This window comes from Podarcis bocagei (genome assembly GCF_964188305.1).
Source record: "Podarcis bocagei genome assembly, chromosome: 12".
NCBI classification, from domain to species: Eukaryota; Metazoa; Chordata; class Lepidosauria; order Squamata; family Lacertidae; genus Podarcis; species Podarcis bocagei.
The window spans coordinates 23,725,704-23,745,347 of NC_138137.1; the positions used below are offsets into that span (position 1 = coordinate 23,725,704).

Genomic DNA, 19,644 nt, shown 5'->3' on the forward strand with positions numbered 1-19,644 from the left:
TGTGGTTAGGAATGGAAGTGAATACAACTGGGATTCATTCACATCATTGCTGCTGTTTTGTTTTTAAGACTGCAAAAACAATATATAATTAATGACATGGGTGTGGTTTTTTTACATTGTTTTGACGTTTTCTTTACATTGAGATGAATGTACGCCATGTAGGTTATGTGAATAGTTATGTAACATATGTAACCTATGTTACATAGCAGAAAGCAGGATGGAGAATGTAGTATTTGGCAGAAACCAAACTGCAGCAGAATGGAAACAGCTCTGGTTGTGATGCATGCAGGGGACGAGTGTGTTTCCAGCTACCCTCCTTTGCCCTTGGATGCCTTATAAGAAACTGCTTCAGGAAAGTGACTGTGAGCAACCTGAAACTGTGAAGCTCCCTTGTAATTTTGCAATTGGATGCTGCTTGTTGTTATATTTCTAGTACTGGTATACATTTTTTTAATATGTTATTACATTTGCAATTCTTTCACTATGCTATTATGAAATTGTTTTGCAGTGTTTTGTTTTTTTAAAATGCATCCCTGTTCTTTGTTGAAAGCCGCTTTGAGCATGATTTTTTTTGTGTGTGTGTGTGGAAAAGTGGCATAAAAAACAAAAACAAAAGAATGAAAAAAGGTTGGAATGGGAATGGCCGCCTTCTTGCATCCCTATTGATGCTATTTTAATAAGAAGTGGCAAAGACAAGTCAGATCAAGAGGGCTTCCATTCTTAGACTGGAAGTCCTTTGGTCAGACATCTTATCTGTAAAGCACCATGTGCATAGATGGTGCTTCAACTAGAACATGATCTTCTACTGCGAGTGGCCAAAGAATATTTAAATCAACTGCAAAATGTTAAATCACAATTAGAAATCACATTTTCACATTTAAATGTCATAGATCTGTTGGTTACATTCTTATCATTTTCAGAATTGCTCAATTCAGTAGATAGCAAATGCAAATACACAGGCGCATGCGTGCGCATGCACACACAAACACAAGCCACAGATGGTGCGCAAAGTGCCATATCTTGTCTCCATGTAGCGAATGGGTGGGGGTGCTGCTGCTGTATCAAAAGACTGCCTTTTCAGGCTCCCACAAAACCTCAACCCCCCCCCCCGCCCAACAATTTTGCTAAGGACACAATGAAAGTGGCCCAAGCTCCCACTTTCTGTGCTTTCGTGCTTCACTCATGGTGAAACGTGTGAGCACAAATCCATATGCAAACAATGTATACCATAATGGAAGAGAAAACCTCCCCTTCTCACATCACCTAGAAAGATGAAATGTAGAGGCAAGAATCAGGTGTGTCACAATTTTTCACTATATTTCTGAATTCATGAAGCAACTCAAACAAATGAGATGGTTCTAAAGGTCTCCCCCAGAAATCCATCCCTAAAATGCTAGATCTGTGCGGCAGAAGGAGAGGATGAGCTTACTGCTATTTCCTCCCAGTTAAACTAGTGATGACATATTCATCAAGCACATTTAAAAAGTAAAAAATAGTGGTTTGATTGCTAGGGTAAGGCAATTTCCCTGCAACATATGCCCTAGCCAGTGAAAAGCATATGGACCCCAGTAACAACTCAGCAACCAACATATATATATACCTATATATAGAGAGAGAGAGATCCTGACAATGAAGTAATCAGAAACGAGATTTTCTCAGGCCTTCCGTGACTCAAGAAGGGAGACAGAATATGTTCCTGAGTCACATTGTTGGGTGGGTATGTTAAATACTAGAACATTGCTGATTTAATCTGTGGTGATTCTTATCCTTTTTCATACTATTCTATCATGCAGTTAATGTTTTATGGAAACAAGCCTGAATATTTCCTGCATTTTTAAAATTTCAAGTCTGCTGGGCATTAAAATAACCATTTACTTCATACAACAACTTCATGCTTCTGTCTCTGTCTCATGAGTCATTTGAATGGTGGTGGTTTTTATTTATTTTTTAATTTTAATTCACCCTGGATGAAAATTGCTGGGCACAAAACATTTAACTTGGGATTAGCCAAAGTGGAACCCTCCAGATGTTGTTGGACTACAACTCCCATCATCACCGACTACTGGCTGTGCTGGCTGAGGCTGATGGGAATAGTAGTCCAATGGCAGTGGAGCGTGTGATGCAGCAGCAAAAAACCCTAATGCTATTCTAGACTGCCTCAACACAAGTATAGTGTGCCCATCAAGGGAAGTGATGACGCCACTCTATTCTGCCTTGGTCAGACCACACCTGGAGTACTGTGTCCAGTTTTGGGCACCACAATTTAAGAAGGATACTGACAAGCTAGAATATGTGCAGAGGATGGTGACCAAGATGATCAAGGGTCTGGAAACCAAGCCTTATGAGGAACGGTTGAGGAAGTTGGGTATGTTTAGGCTGGATAAGAGGAGACTGAGAGGAGATATGATAGTTATCTTCAACTATCTCAAGGGATATCACATGGAAGAGGGAACAAACTTGTTTCCTCCTGCTCCAGAGGGTAGGACTAGAATCAATGGATTCATGTTACAAGAAAGGAGATTTGTTCTGCCTGGCCTTTGGCTTGGAATCAATTTGATTCTCCTCCCCTCTTTCTTTTTTCCTTTCCCCTCCTGCGATGGAACTCCTATTTGGGGACTTCCCTGACTTTTTTCTGGCCCATGTAGGACCAGTCTGGATAGTTAGCCTTGGTGAAGACATGACGTTTTCATCCCCCCAAAAACGTTTTTGATTTGAGTTTCCATTGAAATAAGGCTGCATTTTAATGTTTTAATGCTGTATTTTAATCTTGTTTTTAAAGTTGTATTTCAATCAATTTGTTTTTATATTGGTTGTTAGCCACCCTGAGCCCGGTCTTGGCTGGGGAGGGTGGGGTATAAATAAAATTTATTTTTATTATTATTATTAGACATCAGGAAGAACTTTCTGACAGTAAGAGCGGTTCGACAGTGGAGCAGACTCCCACAAGAAGTGGTGGACTCTCCTTCCTTGGAGGTTTTTAAGCAGAGTTTGGATGGTCCTCTGTCATGGATGCTTTAGATGAGATTCCTGCATTGCAGGAAATTGGACTAGATGACCCTTGGGATCTCTTCTATGACATCCGGAGGGTGTCAAGTTGGCTACTCCTGACGTAACTTGTATATGCTGTGTTGTTCTCCCTGAACCTGGTATACATGAAAGCAACTTTTGGCAGAAAAGCCAGTTGGAGAAAGGAAATTATAGTCTTAAAAAACAAACAACCCCCCCCCCTCCGTTTTACAGAGATGGGAATTTCTGGTGCATGGATATATTTTAAAGTCTTTTGCTTGGAATTTGTGCAGTCTCACTTTCCGGGATTATTTTCATGCACCATTAACAACAACGTTGTTTTACATTGCAAGCTTTTCTTCCTTCATCTGGCATGCACTTGAGTTGTATGTCTCATCACATCACAAACGGCCTCAAAGGCAGAGGGGAGATATTATTTTTACACACACACACACACACACACACACACACACACACACATCTAAAGATCTAGTTTTATCTGCTCAGGAAAGTGAACGTTCGCGTGCCAACTATTCATGAAACCTCTGACAGTTAAAAGGATGAGCTATGAAACACTTTCCCGTTTATTCTTCTTGAAATATATTTTTTCTTTCTTTTTTCCCAGTCCTCTCCCACAATACATTCATATATAATATACAGTGGTGCTTCGCAAGACGTAATTAATTCGTTCCGCGAGTTTTGTCGCCTTGCGATTTTTTTCGTCTTGCGAAGCACGGTGTTGGGAAAGTTTTGGAAAAGCTTCAAAAATCACCAAAGTCTTTAAAAACCTCAAATAAGGCTACCACAGTGCGTTCTATGAGTTGCTCCTCGAAGTCAAGTCGCAACTGTATTAACGGTGTTAGGAAAAAGGAAACAAACTTGCAAGACGTTTCCGTCTTGCGAAGCAAGCCCATAGGGAAAATTGTCTTGCGAAGCAACTCAAAAACCAAAAAACCCTTTCGTCTTGCGAGTTTTTTGTCTTGCGAGGCATTCGTCTTGCGAGGTACCACTGTAATAATAAACGCTTGTTTTGAAAGTTCTGAAATTAACTCAGGCTCTAAAATGCAATCCATTAATAAGTTAAATAATTTTTGATGAATTCAAAAGCTGCCGCTGATTAATCAGTAGGCATTTGTTTTGCATTGTTCTGTTAAATATTAATACAAGTAATTGAATGAGTGGTTCGTCCACATATAGTTCCCTTACTTTCACATAATGGAGACAGGCGCCTATTTTACCTGAAAATATGTGTTCTAAAATTCTTGCTGATACATTTATTGAACTGAAATTAAGATGCAATAATAGAAGGCGTGAAACCCAATGGACAGTTACATTCCAATATGTAAATTTCAACCCACATTTTTATGATCTAATGGACTTCCATTAAAAGTTTTTGCTGTGTACCTGTTAGAGATCCAGCTGCTGCTGCTGGAATACAGTGTTATTGTCCATATTAAAATTAATCAGTATTTTAGGATGAGTCTCTCCTAAATTGCACATTTTTATGCTATAATATGCTCCTAATATATACTTTTTTACAAGAATTTTTCCTAATGTGATGCATACATTATTTTACCAGTATTATATGCATTATTCTGCACATTTTAGCCTAGCACATGTGGGTTTTTTTTTTACACATTACTAGAAAGCTGCACTGCAAAATTCGCAGAAGCGTGAATTTTCAAGGAAAACTGTGTGCTAGTTTGTATAGTGTTACAGGAGCTGCACATTAAGTAAGTTTGCCTTTAAATGCACAGCGAACCAGTTTCCTCCTTCATTCTGAGTACACGCACAGACACCCTACTCAAAATGCAGATGTTGGGGGAGTAAGGCCAGTGGGGCAGGAGATGTCAGGGCCTGTGCGTGTGACCCTGCTAACAATATTTTGCCCATGTGTTGCGGCAGTGAGTGAAAGGGGCCACAAGGGCACAACTATTTGAAGCTGGGTGGGGGGAGGGAAAAACCCCAACATGTACGCATAACTTGCCTGCACAAGCCCAAGGGATTATTTGGATTCTGGCCTGAGTAATTAAACCCCAAATTTGTTTAAAGGAAACTGAACTATGAGATGAACTGACCTAGCCAAGTTCAAGGAAACTGTGCAGTAAATGGAAGGTATGGACAAAGGAATTCCTGGTATGCATTAATATATGTTAGAGCTTGCTAAGGTCATGTTAATGCAAATAGAGAGAACCAGTCATTATTCTTGTAATTTTATTTTTGTTACTAGCTGTTCAGTGGGTGATTTGCAAGGTCAGTTTTATAATTAGTTAAAATTACACAGTTTCGCCTTCGAAGTGGGAAAAGTTGTAATGTCTGATTTTGAGGATACGATGTACGGCTTCCAAAAGGTATTTAAAATAAGCATGTAAATGTATTTGGGAGTCAGATGCGCATAGTGTGACTCGGTTTCTTTCCCCCTTTTTCATAAGTAGCAACCACAAGCTTTTAAATGTTAATTGTGAAGTGTTTAAATTAGCACGAAACCCACCTCTGAGCACACATGCGAATACAAGTAAGACTTAAAAAATATTGTTTTGAAAAGACATGTGTCATCCAGTTGCCGGCTTAGGATGCTGTCAAGAAATAATGTTTTTATTATAGTAGTTCAGTTCGCATTCATTCTCACATGAAAGGTTTGGTAATGCCATATTCTCAGGTGCCAAGGCTATGCACGAATTCTAATGGGATCTTGCAAATGTTCGAATGCCTAAAATAGTCTTTGCTAGACCTGTACAAATTATTTTAAATTGCATAAATATTTTTAGTATGTCTGGCTTCTGACAGAACACTACTATATACATGAGGATGGCACTGGCTACTTTTTCCACTTCCTCCTTCCCTTCCCTCCCTCCCCCTGGAAAATAACGAGCAATCTTTATTAGTTCACACACACTGGAGTTGCTTTTATGTACTGCGTGACACTTATCATCAGTTAAACATCATATGGATGGCGGGCTGAATTCACAAAGAAAGGCACTGCAATCTGGAAGAGGGCGGGCATAATCTCGCCCAAGGTTCCAGTGCTATTGCACACCTACTTGGGAATAAGCCATGTAAAGTCTCTGGGCTTACTTCCAAGCAGATATAAGGGAATCTTAGAATTGGACAATACGTCAAAGGTCACCTAATCCAAAGCCCTGCCTCTGCAGTCAATCCACAACACAGAAGCATCAATATGCATAGGACCACACTGATAACCTAGGACACTTGACTTCCAGCGCTTTAGTAAGGAACCTACAGTAATATTAAAAGCAATTCGTGTTTTGAGAAATCAGCTGTTTGATTAATCAAGAGACACCTTGATAGCCATCCAAAAGTGAAACAATTTTTCAAGCTTTTAAACCTGACTGGGACCCTTCCCACCCTGAGTTGTGGGCGAGGTGGAAATAATACACAAGGCTGATGTTACCTATGTATGTATTTGTGTGCACACACACTGCAGCTACACTGCTATACCTCACGGCTTCTGCACAGCTCCCATAACCATTATCTGCTGATAGGCTGTTCTGCTGCTTTAGGATTCTTCTTCAATTTTAACAGAGGGTGTTTTACTGCGGTTTTCACTGATGTTTTATGTTCTGATGTCAAGATGCCACAAGGGCCCTCAGGAGCCATGTGATTGGTTATAAATTCCAAACAGGAATATTTCCCCCCAACACAACACTGGTTGCTCCTTATTCCTCCGCCCCCAAATATTACGAACCTATACAAACTGGGGCCGGATACCATCATGCTGTTTGGTTTTCTCCACTTATTGTCATTTTAAAACAATAATCACATCTTTTAAATAATGCAGTATAGAACAAAGAGAAAAACTACATGAATAAGCCAAAGGTAACTGATGAAGGCTCAAGCATTTACATCAAAAACTAACTCGTCCACTTTGACACAGCAGATTATATGTGATGTTTCTCTCCATGTAATCATGATATGTTAAAGGAATGATACTCCTTCAAAAGCATTGGTTCATGTAGTTTGTTCCAACAACTCCAACATGTCTTCAAAGCTGCTTTTTCATTTTTCCTCCCAACAATTTTCCTGCGTTATATATAGTGTAGCATATACAAAAACTGTTTGGCAAATCACAATAAAATATGATTCTGTGGGTGCAATCCTATCTGTAAGAACTGCCAGCTGAAGGGCAATAGGGTTTGGCAGGAGTCCTGCTGTATCAGCAGAACACCAGATACACAATGAAAAAATATGTCAGTGGAATTCTTTGGATATAGTGGATATAGTACCAGTGAAAATATAGCGAAAAATGGCTGGAAAGGGGTAGAGCTATGGGTGGGCCATGAGTGGCACAGCAGAGAACAGTTATGCCAAATCCTACACCTCTTCAATTCATACTCTTGTCAATGGAGCAAATTTACACCAACCAATGTTCTACAGTGGTACCTCGGGTTACAGACGTTTCAGGTTACAGATGCTTCAGGTTACAGACTCCGCTAACACAGAAATAGTACCTCGGGTTTAGAACTTTGCTTGAGGATGAGAACAGAAATCGTGCGGTGGCGGCGAGAGCCCCATTAGCTAAAGTGGTACCTCAGGTTAAGAACAGTTTCAGGTTAAGAACGGACCTCCAGAACGAATTAAGTTCTTAACCCAAGGTACCACTGTACTTGTGTGCGTTCTTCTTACCATCTCAGGCTAAGCATCTTTTGGCTGTTCCACCAGCATAATGTGAATATCAGATCACTCTATACGCCTGCAATGCTATATCCACAGTTGGTTACATAACGCCAAGGTTGCAGGTTCGATTCCCATATGGGGCAGCTGCATATTCCTGCATTGCAGGGGGTTGGACTAGAGCAGTGTTTCCCAAACTTGAGTCTGTTTTTGGACTACAACTCCCATCAACCCAAGCTAGCAGGCCAGTGGTCAGGGATGATGGGAATTGTAGTCCCAAAACAGCTGGAGACCCAAGTTTGGGAAACACTGGACTAGATGTTCCTTGGAGTCCCTTCCAACTCTGCAATTCTATGATTCTGTGACCTGAGATCAAACCCCATTGAACTTGCTAGAATTCATTTCTGAGTAAATATGTGAAGGCTTGTACTGTAAGCCTTGGACCACAAGCTTAACATGAGCCAACAGTGCGATGCAGCAGCAAAAAAAGCTAACCCTATTCTAGGCTGTACCAACAGAAGTATAGTGTCTAGAGAAAGGGAAGTACAGTGGTACCTCGGGTTAAGAACTTAATTCGTTCTGGAGGTCCGTTCTTAAACTGAAACTGTTCTTAACCTGAGGTACCACTTTAGCTAATGCAGCCTCCTGCTGCTGCTGCACGATTTCTGTTCTCATCCTGAAGCAAAGTTCTTAACCTGAGGTACTATTTCTGGGTTAGCGGAGTCTGTGACCTGAAGCGTCTGTAACATGAAGCGTCTGTGACCCGAGGTACCACTGTAATAGTATGACTCTATTCTGCCTTGATACACCTGGGACACTGCGTCTAATTCTGGGCACCACAATTTAAGAATGATGTTGACTAACAGGATGTATGCAGAGAAGGGCAACCAAGATGAACAAGGATCTGGAAAATAAGCCTTACGGGGAACACTTGAAGGATCTGGGTACATTTAGCCTGGAAAAGAGGAGACTGAGAGGAGATCGGATAGCCTCTGCTCTTGAGGGTAGGACTTAAGGCAATGGAATCAAGTTACAGTAAAGGAGATTCTGACTAAACATTCAGAAAAGCTTTCTGACAGTAGGAGCTGTTCGACAGTGGGATTGTCTCCCTTGAGAGGTTGTGGACTCTCCTTCCTTGGAGATTTTTAAGCAGAGGTTGGATGGCCCTCTGTCATGGATGCTTTAGCTGAGATTCCTGCTTTGCAGGGGGTTGGGCTAGATGACCCTTGAGGTCCCTTCCGACTCTAAGATTCTACGATCCAAAGCAAAAGAAGACTCCCAGCACTGATATTTGTAATAACCACAGCTTTCGGACTTAGCTTATAATCAGTTTATAATGCACAGCCTATTTAGGGAAATTGTATGAATGACTGGTGCATGTGTATGCTTAATGCACATAAATGCATATTATAATTCTTTTAAACACTACTTCTATCAAAAAGTAATTAAGTCCACAGGTTAATGGCATCCTGTTGTATGCCGGTTCTTGGAATTATCTGCTGGGGGGAAAGCTTGCCAGAGGAACACCTTTGCAAATCTGACTCTGAAGCCAAAACAAATTTACTCAGATTAAAAAGCGATCCACTTAATTGCACGTATTAAAGAACAGAATTCTCACCATATGTATCAATAATTTCGGTTTTAAAGCCTCAGAGTTCTATTTAAAAAAAGTGTGTGGGGGGGGAGGCAAAGTAACAGTAGAAATGTATGCCTCTGAAAGAGATGCCAATGTTGTGTTTTTTCTTCTTCAGCCAAGGAGTATTTTGCTTGGCTCAACAGTGCTTGGGTTAGAGAGAGAGGGGGGGGGGAACACTTGCCGGCAGCCTAATCCAGAAAGATTTAATAAGCTGGGCTGGAGATGCTGTTGCTATTTGGCACATCACGATTACGGTATGGCACACAGCAGAGAAAAAAAAACCTTGACCACAGATTTAGTTTGGCTGCCATTGCCAACTCTTTTGGCTACATCTGCTGCTTTAAGCCAACCAACTGCATGTTTACAGAGTGTGGTTTCAGCTGAGGTGTTAAAAAGACTTTGGTTGGCTGCCTAGCTGAAATTTATATTGAGTTAAAGATGTGACCGTTCATGTCTACCATAAGTGCGCATCGTATCTACTGGCAGGCAAAAGGCCTCCCTCCTCCGCCTCCTGTGGCGAACAACAGTAACTTCAAAAGCACACATTGCGGCTTTCTTTCAAATCGGCAATAAGCAGTTATAAGCATGTGGTGACAATATGAAACGCTAGGCACCAGCTGCCTGTCTCCCACTTATTAATGCCATTTTGTATTGGTATAGACTACAGCTCCCCTGATCAACCGAGGCGATTTTCTGCTCAGAAATGCTGTATCAGAATCCTGAAAACACTTTTATGTACAGTGGTATCTTGGTTTACAAACTTAATCCGTTCCGGAAGTCCGTTCTTAAACCAAAGCATTATTAAACCAAGGAGAGCTTTCCCATAGCAGCAGGGCTCTTAATTTACGAATGGAACACACTCAACATGTTCGGCTTCCAAGGCAAAGTTCACAAACCAAAACACCTACTTCTGGGTTTGCAGCGTTCATAATCCAAGTTGTTCATAAACTAAGCTGTTCTTAAACCAAGGTACCACTGTATGTGCTTCTTGTAGTTTCAGACTTATAAGAAGAAGAACTTGACACTAGCACAAGCGAGCCTAGATCGTATGGAAGTCCACAGCGTTAGCCCAATAAGTAAAGTAAAGGTAAAGGGACCCCTGACCGTTAGGTCCAGTCGTGGACAACTCTGGGGTTGCAGTGCTCATCTTGCTTTACTGGCCGAGGGAGCCGGCAAACAGCTTCCGGGTTGTGTGGCCAGCATGACTAAGCCACTTCTGGCAAACCAGAGCAGCGCACGGAAACGCCGTTTACCTTTCCACTGGAGCGGTACCTATTTATCTACTTGCACTTCATGCTTTCGAACTGCTAGGTTGGCAGGAGAAGTGCTATTTTTCTAGAAAAATAGGTACTGGAACATATAATGATGGAAAGGCACCTATTTGAGAGGTTCTGGAACTGAGCTCCGGTGAGTTCCAGATGAAAAAAAGCCCTGAGATGGAATGAGACAATTTTCATGTGGAGACAAAGCTCTTCACTGTCAACTCCTCTTACTCTAAGTCAAGCATGTTGGCTTGCCCCCATGATTGAGGGGACTGTTGTTGTGCAGCGTGCGCATGCCCGCCACGTGATGTGCTGACATCTTGCACAAATGCCATATGGCTGGCACATGTACACACCATAGTCATGGAATATTGAGGGGGTCCAGGCTGCCCAAGATGGTGCCCCTCCTCTGAGGAATGAACAAGGGAGTACCTCAAAGTGAGGCCTTCTGGGTTGGGCAGCCAAGAGAAAACTACTGCCACAGTTTGCCATTCCTTTTACTGCCACATTCATAATGCTGAATACCTGTACGTAACTTTGTCCATGTTGCAGAAAGGAAGGCTGTATTACCACAGCTGCCGCGCCCCCCCCCCAATTAATATTGTACAGTTAAACTGTGGCACTTGTTTCTGATGTTGCAAGACAGTTTGCCATGGTGGCTAGAACAGCTGCTTTGAACCAAGGTAGATAAAAATCAATGATTTGTAAATAAATAAATAAAAACGGATATTTTTATTTATTTAAATCAGATTTTTTTTATTTAAATCGGATATTTTTATTTAAATCAGATTTTTTTATTTAAATCAGATTTTTTTATTTAAATCAGATTTTTTTTTAAATTTAAATTGGATTTTTAAACAATCTGTTTAAAATATATATTTAAATATGTATTATGCATATATATATAAACACAGTTTAATGAGGAAGTGGGTCAAAGAGAACTTTTTGTGAGCTTATGGAAAAGTTGTGTGCGCCAGCAGTTCACCCATCTCTACTTTTTAGATATATATTCTAAGGTCTCAGAATTCATTTTGAAGAACAAAGCTAAACAAAACACACCATTAGATACACGCAGGCAAGAGAATCAAATATTCAGGCACTTGGGAAGCAAACTCACTGGGATTCCTTCAGCCTAGTGTCATATCCATCCATTTCTACATGCACCCAATGGCACCGACCATTTTTGCGCCTCCTTCCACTCCACCAAATATTCTCTCATAACTTGCACCTAAAAGCAACCTTTCATGTACGCAGTTCTACTGCTAACGTTCAAATATTCCAGCTCAGTATCCTCTCGCAATATCCTATGCCCAATATCCAGAGGCGTACCTAGGTTTTCTTGCACCCTTGGCAAGGAGATGTCTTGGCACCTCCCCTGCCCCTTGCACCCTTGGCAATCGCTGTCTCTCTCCATCTTTCCTCATGATTTCTGAGGCACCGCCTGGACCAACCTATCTAACCCCTATCCAACTGAGACACAAAAAATCAACTGAGTCAGCCATGCTCTGAACTTGTTTGCAGCAGACACGTAATCACATGACCAGAAAGGAATTATTCGGATTGTCCTCAGAGGCCAACAGACGAAGAGCATAATAATCTTTTCAGCAGACAACATATACAATATGTTTTCAATATTTTACCATTTTGGCTTCTGAGTGCATTGGCGGGACTTGTGGTGAAGCGCAGGGGTTGCTGAGGTTTGGGCCTTGCATTCCCATTATGTTGGTGTTCATAGACATCTGTCGTTCCATCTTGAGAAGGATAAAGAGCAAAATAAATCAGATGGCATTTGAAAGGTAAGATCAATTTCCCAAAGGCTTTCTACAAGCAGGCAAAAGCGAGGCTCATTGTGTCCATGCAGGATGGCCATCCCTTTTTGCTGGCTTTATTTATCTGCTTTCAGAAAATATAGCCAGTAACTTTGTTTTGTCCAACAATCAATAGAAAACTGCCTCTTCACCAGAAGAACGAATTAGTCACCTAGGCTTGAGACTTTCAATAATGATTTTCCCTTGCTTTTAGAAAACAACACACTGGGTTAAGTGGCTTTTAAAACATCACTGTATAAAATTATGGCTGATGCTGTCAGGGCAGCCCAAACTAACTTGTTTAAGATATATGTATAAAATGTATGATCTAGGGTGGAAATGGGAGGATTTTCCCAATGGGGCTGTTGAATCTGACAGCGGGGGGTGGGGTGGGGAATTCACATGCCTGCCTTAGACTACTGCGGCACAACGTTATTTAAATACTCAGTTCATGTAGCAAAACAAAAATGATGTTCCTGAAAATCACATTGCAGGAGAAATGCTCAAGAATTGTTTACTTTAAAAAGCGTGGTGTTATTTTCAGTGAAACTATACTGTTTCTTTCTATTCATTCACTTTTTGTTATATTTCTTATGTGGCGTAACAAACATAGCCAATCAAAAATTTAACAGAAGAGAAAAAGAACATGACAGAATCTAAGCTATTAACCAGCCAAACAGAATCGGGAAACAAAAATACCAAGAGGTTTCTATGCGCGGACCTCTTAATTTTTGTCTTCTTCTAACGGATGCAAAGATAAAGTAATGAAATTGAAAACAATGCATACTTGATTTAAATCGGCATTTACATTAAATTAGAAAACAATATAGTTTCTAAGAAGTCTGGCCTTTCTAGGGGACAGGTGGCAAAAGAACTTTGATTCACCAACACCATCAAATCACACAATCACACACACACACACACACACACACACACACACACACACACACACACAGCAGCCATACTTACGGGCATCAAAACGGCAGAGGAACCAGGCATGGTAGGATTTGGTAGAGTCCCAGGCATAGAGGCAGGCATTGGCTGTCGTTGCCGGTTGTGTAGTTGCAGTAATGACGATAATGAGCCTGGGACAGGCCTAGCAAAAAAGGGGAGAGAGAAAAAGGAGTTGAGACATATTAAGGAAAAAATGATCACACTCAATTTCAAATGAATGTCAAAACTCAAAACCCATCTGGTATTTGAACTTTAAGTTCAGCGAAATTTTCTCATTTCAGAGTTGGAAAGGATGGCAGAAAGTTTTGGGGGAAGACTTAATGCATAATCAGTTTGATTTTTTTAATTGTATCAAAGTCTCTGAAAAATGTTTCCCAAAAGTATAATTTTGAGAAGGAAGCTGCAATCCTACATTTACTTACCTGGGTGTAAATCCCAGCAAACTCTTCTGAGTGTAAATCCCATCAAACTCTTCTGAGTAGGCATGTATAGGATTGTGCACTTATTTCCTTATATTACACGTATAGGATTGTGCACTTATCTCCTTATTTTATGGTGATTTTTCTTGAACCTCCAGTACTGTGCTCTGAATTCAGCATTGTTTTTGACTGAATATGAGCAGTGAATAATATTTTTTTATTTATTTGCATGAGGAACATGATTCTTCTAAATCTAAATTTCAGTTCTTAAATCCGCTCAACTGAACTTGGGATCCAGACTGGCCAATATGGAGAGTTAGTGCTCCACAAAATATCCAGGACCCAAGTCGTTCAGAGTATGTATGATTCAACAGCACCAACAATTTCAGTACAATGATATTGAACTTGAGTATTTTGCAGCTGTTACTTAAGCATATCCTCCAACATCCCTCAGATGAAAATATGGGAATTCTAACCTACCTTAGTCCCCCCCCCCCCCCGCTGATGGAATTTAGGAAAAGGGCGGGGTTGGCTGAGCTGCCCTAATGCCTGTCACCAAGAGGAGTATGTGACAATACTGTATTGGCAAATGTCTTGGTTATATGTGGGGAGCCTTAGATGATACAGTGGAACCTTGGTTCTTGAACTTGATCTGTTCCGGTAGTCCGTTCGACTCCCAAAATGGTTTGAAAACCAAGGTGCGGTTTCCGATTGGCTGCAGGATCTTTCTGTACTCAATCGGAATCTGCAAAATGCATATCGGATGTTCAGCTTCCGAAAAACGTTTGCAGAACACAACACTCACTTCCGGGTTTGTGGCGTTTGGGAGCCAATTTGTTTGGGAGCCAAGCTGTTCGATTACCAAAGTACCACTGTATACGGCAAAACTGTGATGCTTCCATCAGCCTGCCTTGGGTGTCAGAGGAGGTACCCAGGCTGGATGTTTACAAAATGGCACTTCTGTGCCAGCAACGTAGTCTCTGTGATTGAGGGCTATGACTGCCAGAGGGCCCCTGTGTAGCTGTGTGAACTGCCCCCCCCCCTAGACTGCTCCTGACAGCACCATAGTTGGGTGTATTCAGTGGTACTGGCTGGGGGAGCTGGTGCCCTGCCCCCTCCCTTCCTTGTGGGTCCGGCTGTGTCACAGTGAGAGGCTGGGCAGCCTCCCCTCCCTGCCCCACTCCCTTCCCCCTTCCCTTTGCCCACTTGCAGAATCTGGGACTCTGCATGACATAGTAAGAAGCTGTGATGGCTTCAGGGTTTTCGTGACGGCCCTAGCATTTTCGCTGAAGGCTTTATTGATCCTGAACTTTTTCCAGATTAGTTCTACTGAAAAATATGGACAATTAAATAGTTTGTTTCCCTTGACTGTTCTCCACACCCTGAGCCGCACCACCAGCTGATATTTAAACATTTCTTGGCTTAAAGGCCAGCTTGAAATGCTGAGCTTCGGAGTAGCTGCTGGCTGAAAGAAGAAACACAAAACCAAATTCTGCTTTGTATGCCCAGGCCTTTTTTTGCATGCACATCAAGGGGTTCACGGTGCTATGGCTTTAAACTGCATTAAACTCTACCTCTGAACAAGGCATTTTCAGATCGCCTTGAGCCTTAAAAAAAAATCAAATCTAACATTTGTGACTCAATGAAACTATATTTTTGTGTAAGGGAGAGCTGATTCTCAAGGTGACTGACATAAAACAAGCAGCCCCCAGATAACTTTCTGGAGCCCCACAGCCAGTCCTTTCTGCACTGCTTACAGACCCTTTACAGAGCTCTCTACCTTCATAATAAACTTAGGTGTTAGGCCATTTGACAGAAACTTGTTTTGGCTTGACTTCTGCCGTTCGCACAGGTAATCCTCAAGAGCCCATATGGTTGGAATTTTACTTACATGTTCCAGAGCCAAAATGTTTTCTGAAATTGATTTAATGAGCCTGGGAATAGGGGTCTCGGGTAGAAAGGAAATTATTTGTGTATATTAAAAAAATAGCAAATAAGCTACTTTGCTGTCCTCACTCTCACCCTCGGCTCTGCTTAGCTTTGCAAGTCTGCATCTGCTTTGCAGTTGGGAAAATTACTGTTTTCGTTGGGGAGCCCCCCCCCCCTTGTAGCACCTTGGAACCTTCCAGGTTTTTCCTGGATGGAGGGAGAAAAAACAAAACACCACACACTTTTGAATTTCAGGCCGCAATTTTGTCTGTGCTCGCTAACAAAAGTATTAAATAATTGTGCACGCACAGTCTAAATTGGCAGGGATAAGCATGGGGACTACACGGGCTCCCTCTGCCTTTACGATGACAGGTCCAATGAAACAGTGCACCTGACACCCAAGAAATTTCGTTTCTGGAATCCAGAAGTAAATAGCCTGGAAGGAAGAGGCAAAGTTCAGAAGAGGAGCCTTGTTAGCTGGTATTAGTGAAACCTCAAAGGTCACCTCCATTATATTTGCAAAGCAACAAAAGTGTTCTGGGTACTGTGCAGATCACATTGAGGATATAGACCATCTAGGCTGGCCACAAAGCTTGAAGTCTACTGCTGTGGTGCCTTCTTGTACCACCTGCAGAAAGGTTGCTATTGCAACCTAAAATAATGTCAGGCAGTCAGCATCTGAATTATTTGCATATCTAAAAAAGGTTTATTAACATTTTTCTTCTAGGCCCTTGCATGAATAGTTCATGTGATCCTCCTTTACCCTTACTTTCCCTTTTTGCTTCCCCCATCCAAGCCACTATTTTCCCAATGAAAATGGCGCCCCTTGCTCTTTTAAAAAATAATGTTGCAATTGATACATTATCATCATGTCATTCGTAGTCTCTCTCTCTCTGTGTGTGTGTGTATGTGTGTGTGTGAAAAGAGCTACATCTTCCTTCTTCCCCAGGCCTAGAATACAAATACGTTATTGCCTAATTTGAAGCCCGGACCCATCTGGTATACATGGCATTTTGGAATGAAATCACTTTCTTGATTCACACAGTTGAATTTTAGTATAAAGGCGCATAAGCTTTCCTTGAAACCTGGTTTTTAACGGCACAAATATTTTCAGTAATTGTCAAAGTGATTATGTATATCAGTATTAACTTCCCAAACAAAGCAGAAGTTTTCCTCTTTAAAATGAGAAGGCAAATTACAGTAGACTCATGAAAACAAAGACCCAACAGTCTCTCCAGTGCAGGCTTGTTACCATGAGCTAATAATTCCAGACTTTAAGCAAGCAGAGTCTCCTTTTCTTAATAATTGTATGCCTCTGGGCAAAGCATTTCTACTAAAAACTATTGAGGCATGGAACAAGGCAAGGTGTGTGAGCTAATGTGGGATTGTTGAGCCACTAAACCAACTCTTGTGGCACCCAGCCTGCTCTGCACTGACAGATTATTTCTCCACATACACTTGTAAAAACACACTGCTTAAGGTTAAAAACCTGCTTAAGCTTTTCTTTTCAATTAAAATGTCAAAGATGACAGGACGTGCAATCGCTGTCCCCCAACAGTATGATGGATGCGAAGGTGAGAGTTACAGCTCCTCCTCCTTTAGAGACAGTTGCCTGATGATGGAGAAGTGGTCCTGTATGGTCCTCCCTTCCCGGTACCCATAACAAAGAGTTCCTGTGCCAGGTCTATCTTCCATAACTTTTGACAAACCAAATAACCACAAACTGGGACTTCTGTTAGGCCAGGGATGGGGAATCTGTGGCCCTCCTGATATCAGTGGACTCCAGTTTCCATTAGCCCCAGCCATCATGGCCAATGGCCAGGTATGATGGCAGCTGCGGTTCAACAACATCTGTAGGACTTCAGGTCCCTCATCCTTGTAGCAGGCACACATGTCTCCTGTGCCTTCCAACTGGGTATGGCGTGACTGCACTCAAGTGGAAGCACAAGAAGCATCCTTGGCAAGGACCTAGAACATCACCAAATGAGCAGTAGGAATCCAGGTGAGCTGGTTGCACAGTGTTCGCTGCTCCCGCAAGGCTCCAATCAAGCCACTTGGGAGCAAGAACTGTGAAGCACATTGTACATGTGTGTTGAGAAGATTAAGTGACAGCTGCAGGAGACTGGTTTATTGGGTCCAATGGGGCACTGCCCCACCCCTTGGCTAGCCCCCATTTGCCTTTCCCCCCACTTGTAACCAATCCAGGGGATCATACAACCTGTCAGCTCCCTCTCCCTATCCTCCATCTCAGTGTCATCCTTGCAGAACTCAGCAGGAAAGAGGATGGAGACGGACAAAAACAGAATTACCGTACTTGTCCATGCTCCTATGTATATGGAGTCTTTTTGGGGACTCCAAATTGAGAAAATGGCGGGAAATTACCCAAAGTTGTTGAGCTTTTTTTGGGGGGGGGGCTTGCCGAAAAAGCAACCGATCGTCTGCATGCTCACCAACAGCAAATGCCAATCACCCACCCAATTGCCACAGCAGCCAATAGCCTGCAGAACTTGCAGCAACAACCAATCACCTGCCAAAATGCCGTTGACAATCTCCAGCTCACAGCAGCCACCTGTTGCCCATCCAACCACACCACTACCCATGTATAAGACTACCCCAATTTTTAAGCTTCAAGAAAATAACCTAGTCTTATACACAGAAAAATACGGTAGCTGTTTCTGCCTGTCATTGGCTCTGACTACACCAAATCATAGAATCATAGAATTGTTGAGCTGGAAGGGACCACAAGGGTAATCTTGTCCAACCCCTGCAATGCAGGAATCTTTTGCCCATGACCCTGAGATTAAGATTCTTATGTTCTACCAACTGAGTTCCCTTCTTTTCACCCTACCAGTCACAATGGGCACCAGCCACCACTGGTAACAGTGCACAAATGTGTTAGCAGTGTGTCGTAGACAAGGTGTCAGGCTTGTACTAGAAGACCTTGATTTGATTCCCTGCTTTGTCATGAAGCTCACTGGGAGACCAGGGGCCAGTCATTATCTCTGAACCTAATTTATTTCACAAAGTCAACAGGAGCAAATAAAAGACTTAATCCCATGTACAGCATCTTTAGCCGTTGGAGGAAGGGACTAGTCCCAAAATCGACATAACCATTAGCTCTATTTTCAGTATTCAGTACAGGAGAGTCGTTGCTCATGAGGACAAAATGGCACCATCCATGCACAAGAGGGAGGTATCAATAGGGCTTGGGGGGGGGACCTAAAAATCCTGTTTAGAAAAAATGCTAATGGGAAACTACCACCCCAAAGCCCAATGAGTTTTGAGCATGTTAATTGGAAAGCTAACTGGCTGTTGAGGGGGGGGGGGAATAGTGGAATATCAGGAAGAAGGGGTTTTCCAATAGCATGGCCTGCCTGCTGCAACGTTTGTTGCAAATAATTAGGATAACCATGCCATAGCAGTTGGTATTTGTCCCTGTATTCTTCCATTCCCATCCCCAGAAAGAAATCACCACTATACTTGTGTGATAACAGATCTGTGAGCAGCACAATGGATCGCACCTGACAAATGCTGAATGCCCATCTGGGAGGTCAGAAGCGATGACTGCCGGTAGGTTGAGGGGATATAAATACCTGACTTGTACGTTTAACATTTTAATAGAAAGGTTCATCATTTATGAATGGGAACCAATTTGGCAGCAAAAAGGCTACCTTAAAGCCCTGCATACAAAAGCATTTACTCACACCTCGTAGGTCTCTGCATGTACATTTCTTTTCTAAATTCCCCCCCCCGTTCCCTCCCCCCCACCGCATACATACTCTCTCGCTTGTATACAAAACCCTTCCAATGTGCAGCTTTAACAAAGTGATTCTATTTGTGCAGCAAAGCATATAAAAGTCTGCGTTCCTTCCCAGTCACAATTTGGGCTTGCTCCATTCCCTTTCAAGTGCTGCATTGAACATGAACTTGCAGCTGATTCTGAGGGTTGGAGTCCATTTGTTTTCACATCAATGAAATTAATTTCCATTGGAAACTGC

At 42.0% G+C, this 19,644-nt stretch overlaps 1 protein-coding gene across 8 annotated transcripts in view; it reads right to left on the reverse strand.

The window, feature by feature from the left end:
• The window catches only part of CREB5 (cAMP responsive element binding protein 5), a 268,384-nt gene that overhangs the window by 63,014 nt on the left and 185,726 nt on the right, over positions 1-19,644 (reverse strand). For all 8 annotated transcript variants that reach the window (XM_081164724.1, XM_081164722.1, XM_081164723.1 and 5 more), the window contains 2 exons: positions 13,314-13,440; positions 12,177-12,287 (listed from right to left, as the gene is read on the reverse strand). In XM_081164724.1, coding sequence (XP_081020850.1) covers positions 12,177-12,287; positions 13,314-13,440 — 238 coding nt within the window. The remainder of the gene's footprint in view (positions 1-12,176; positions 12,288-13,313; positions 13,441-19,644) is intronic.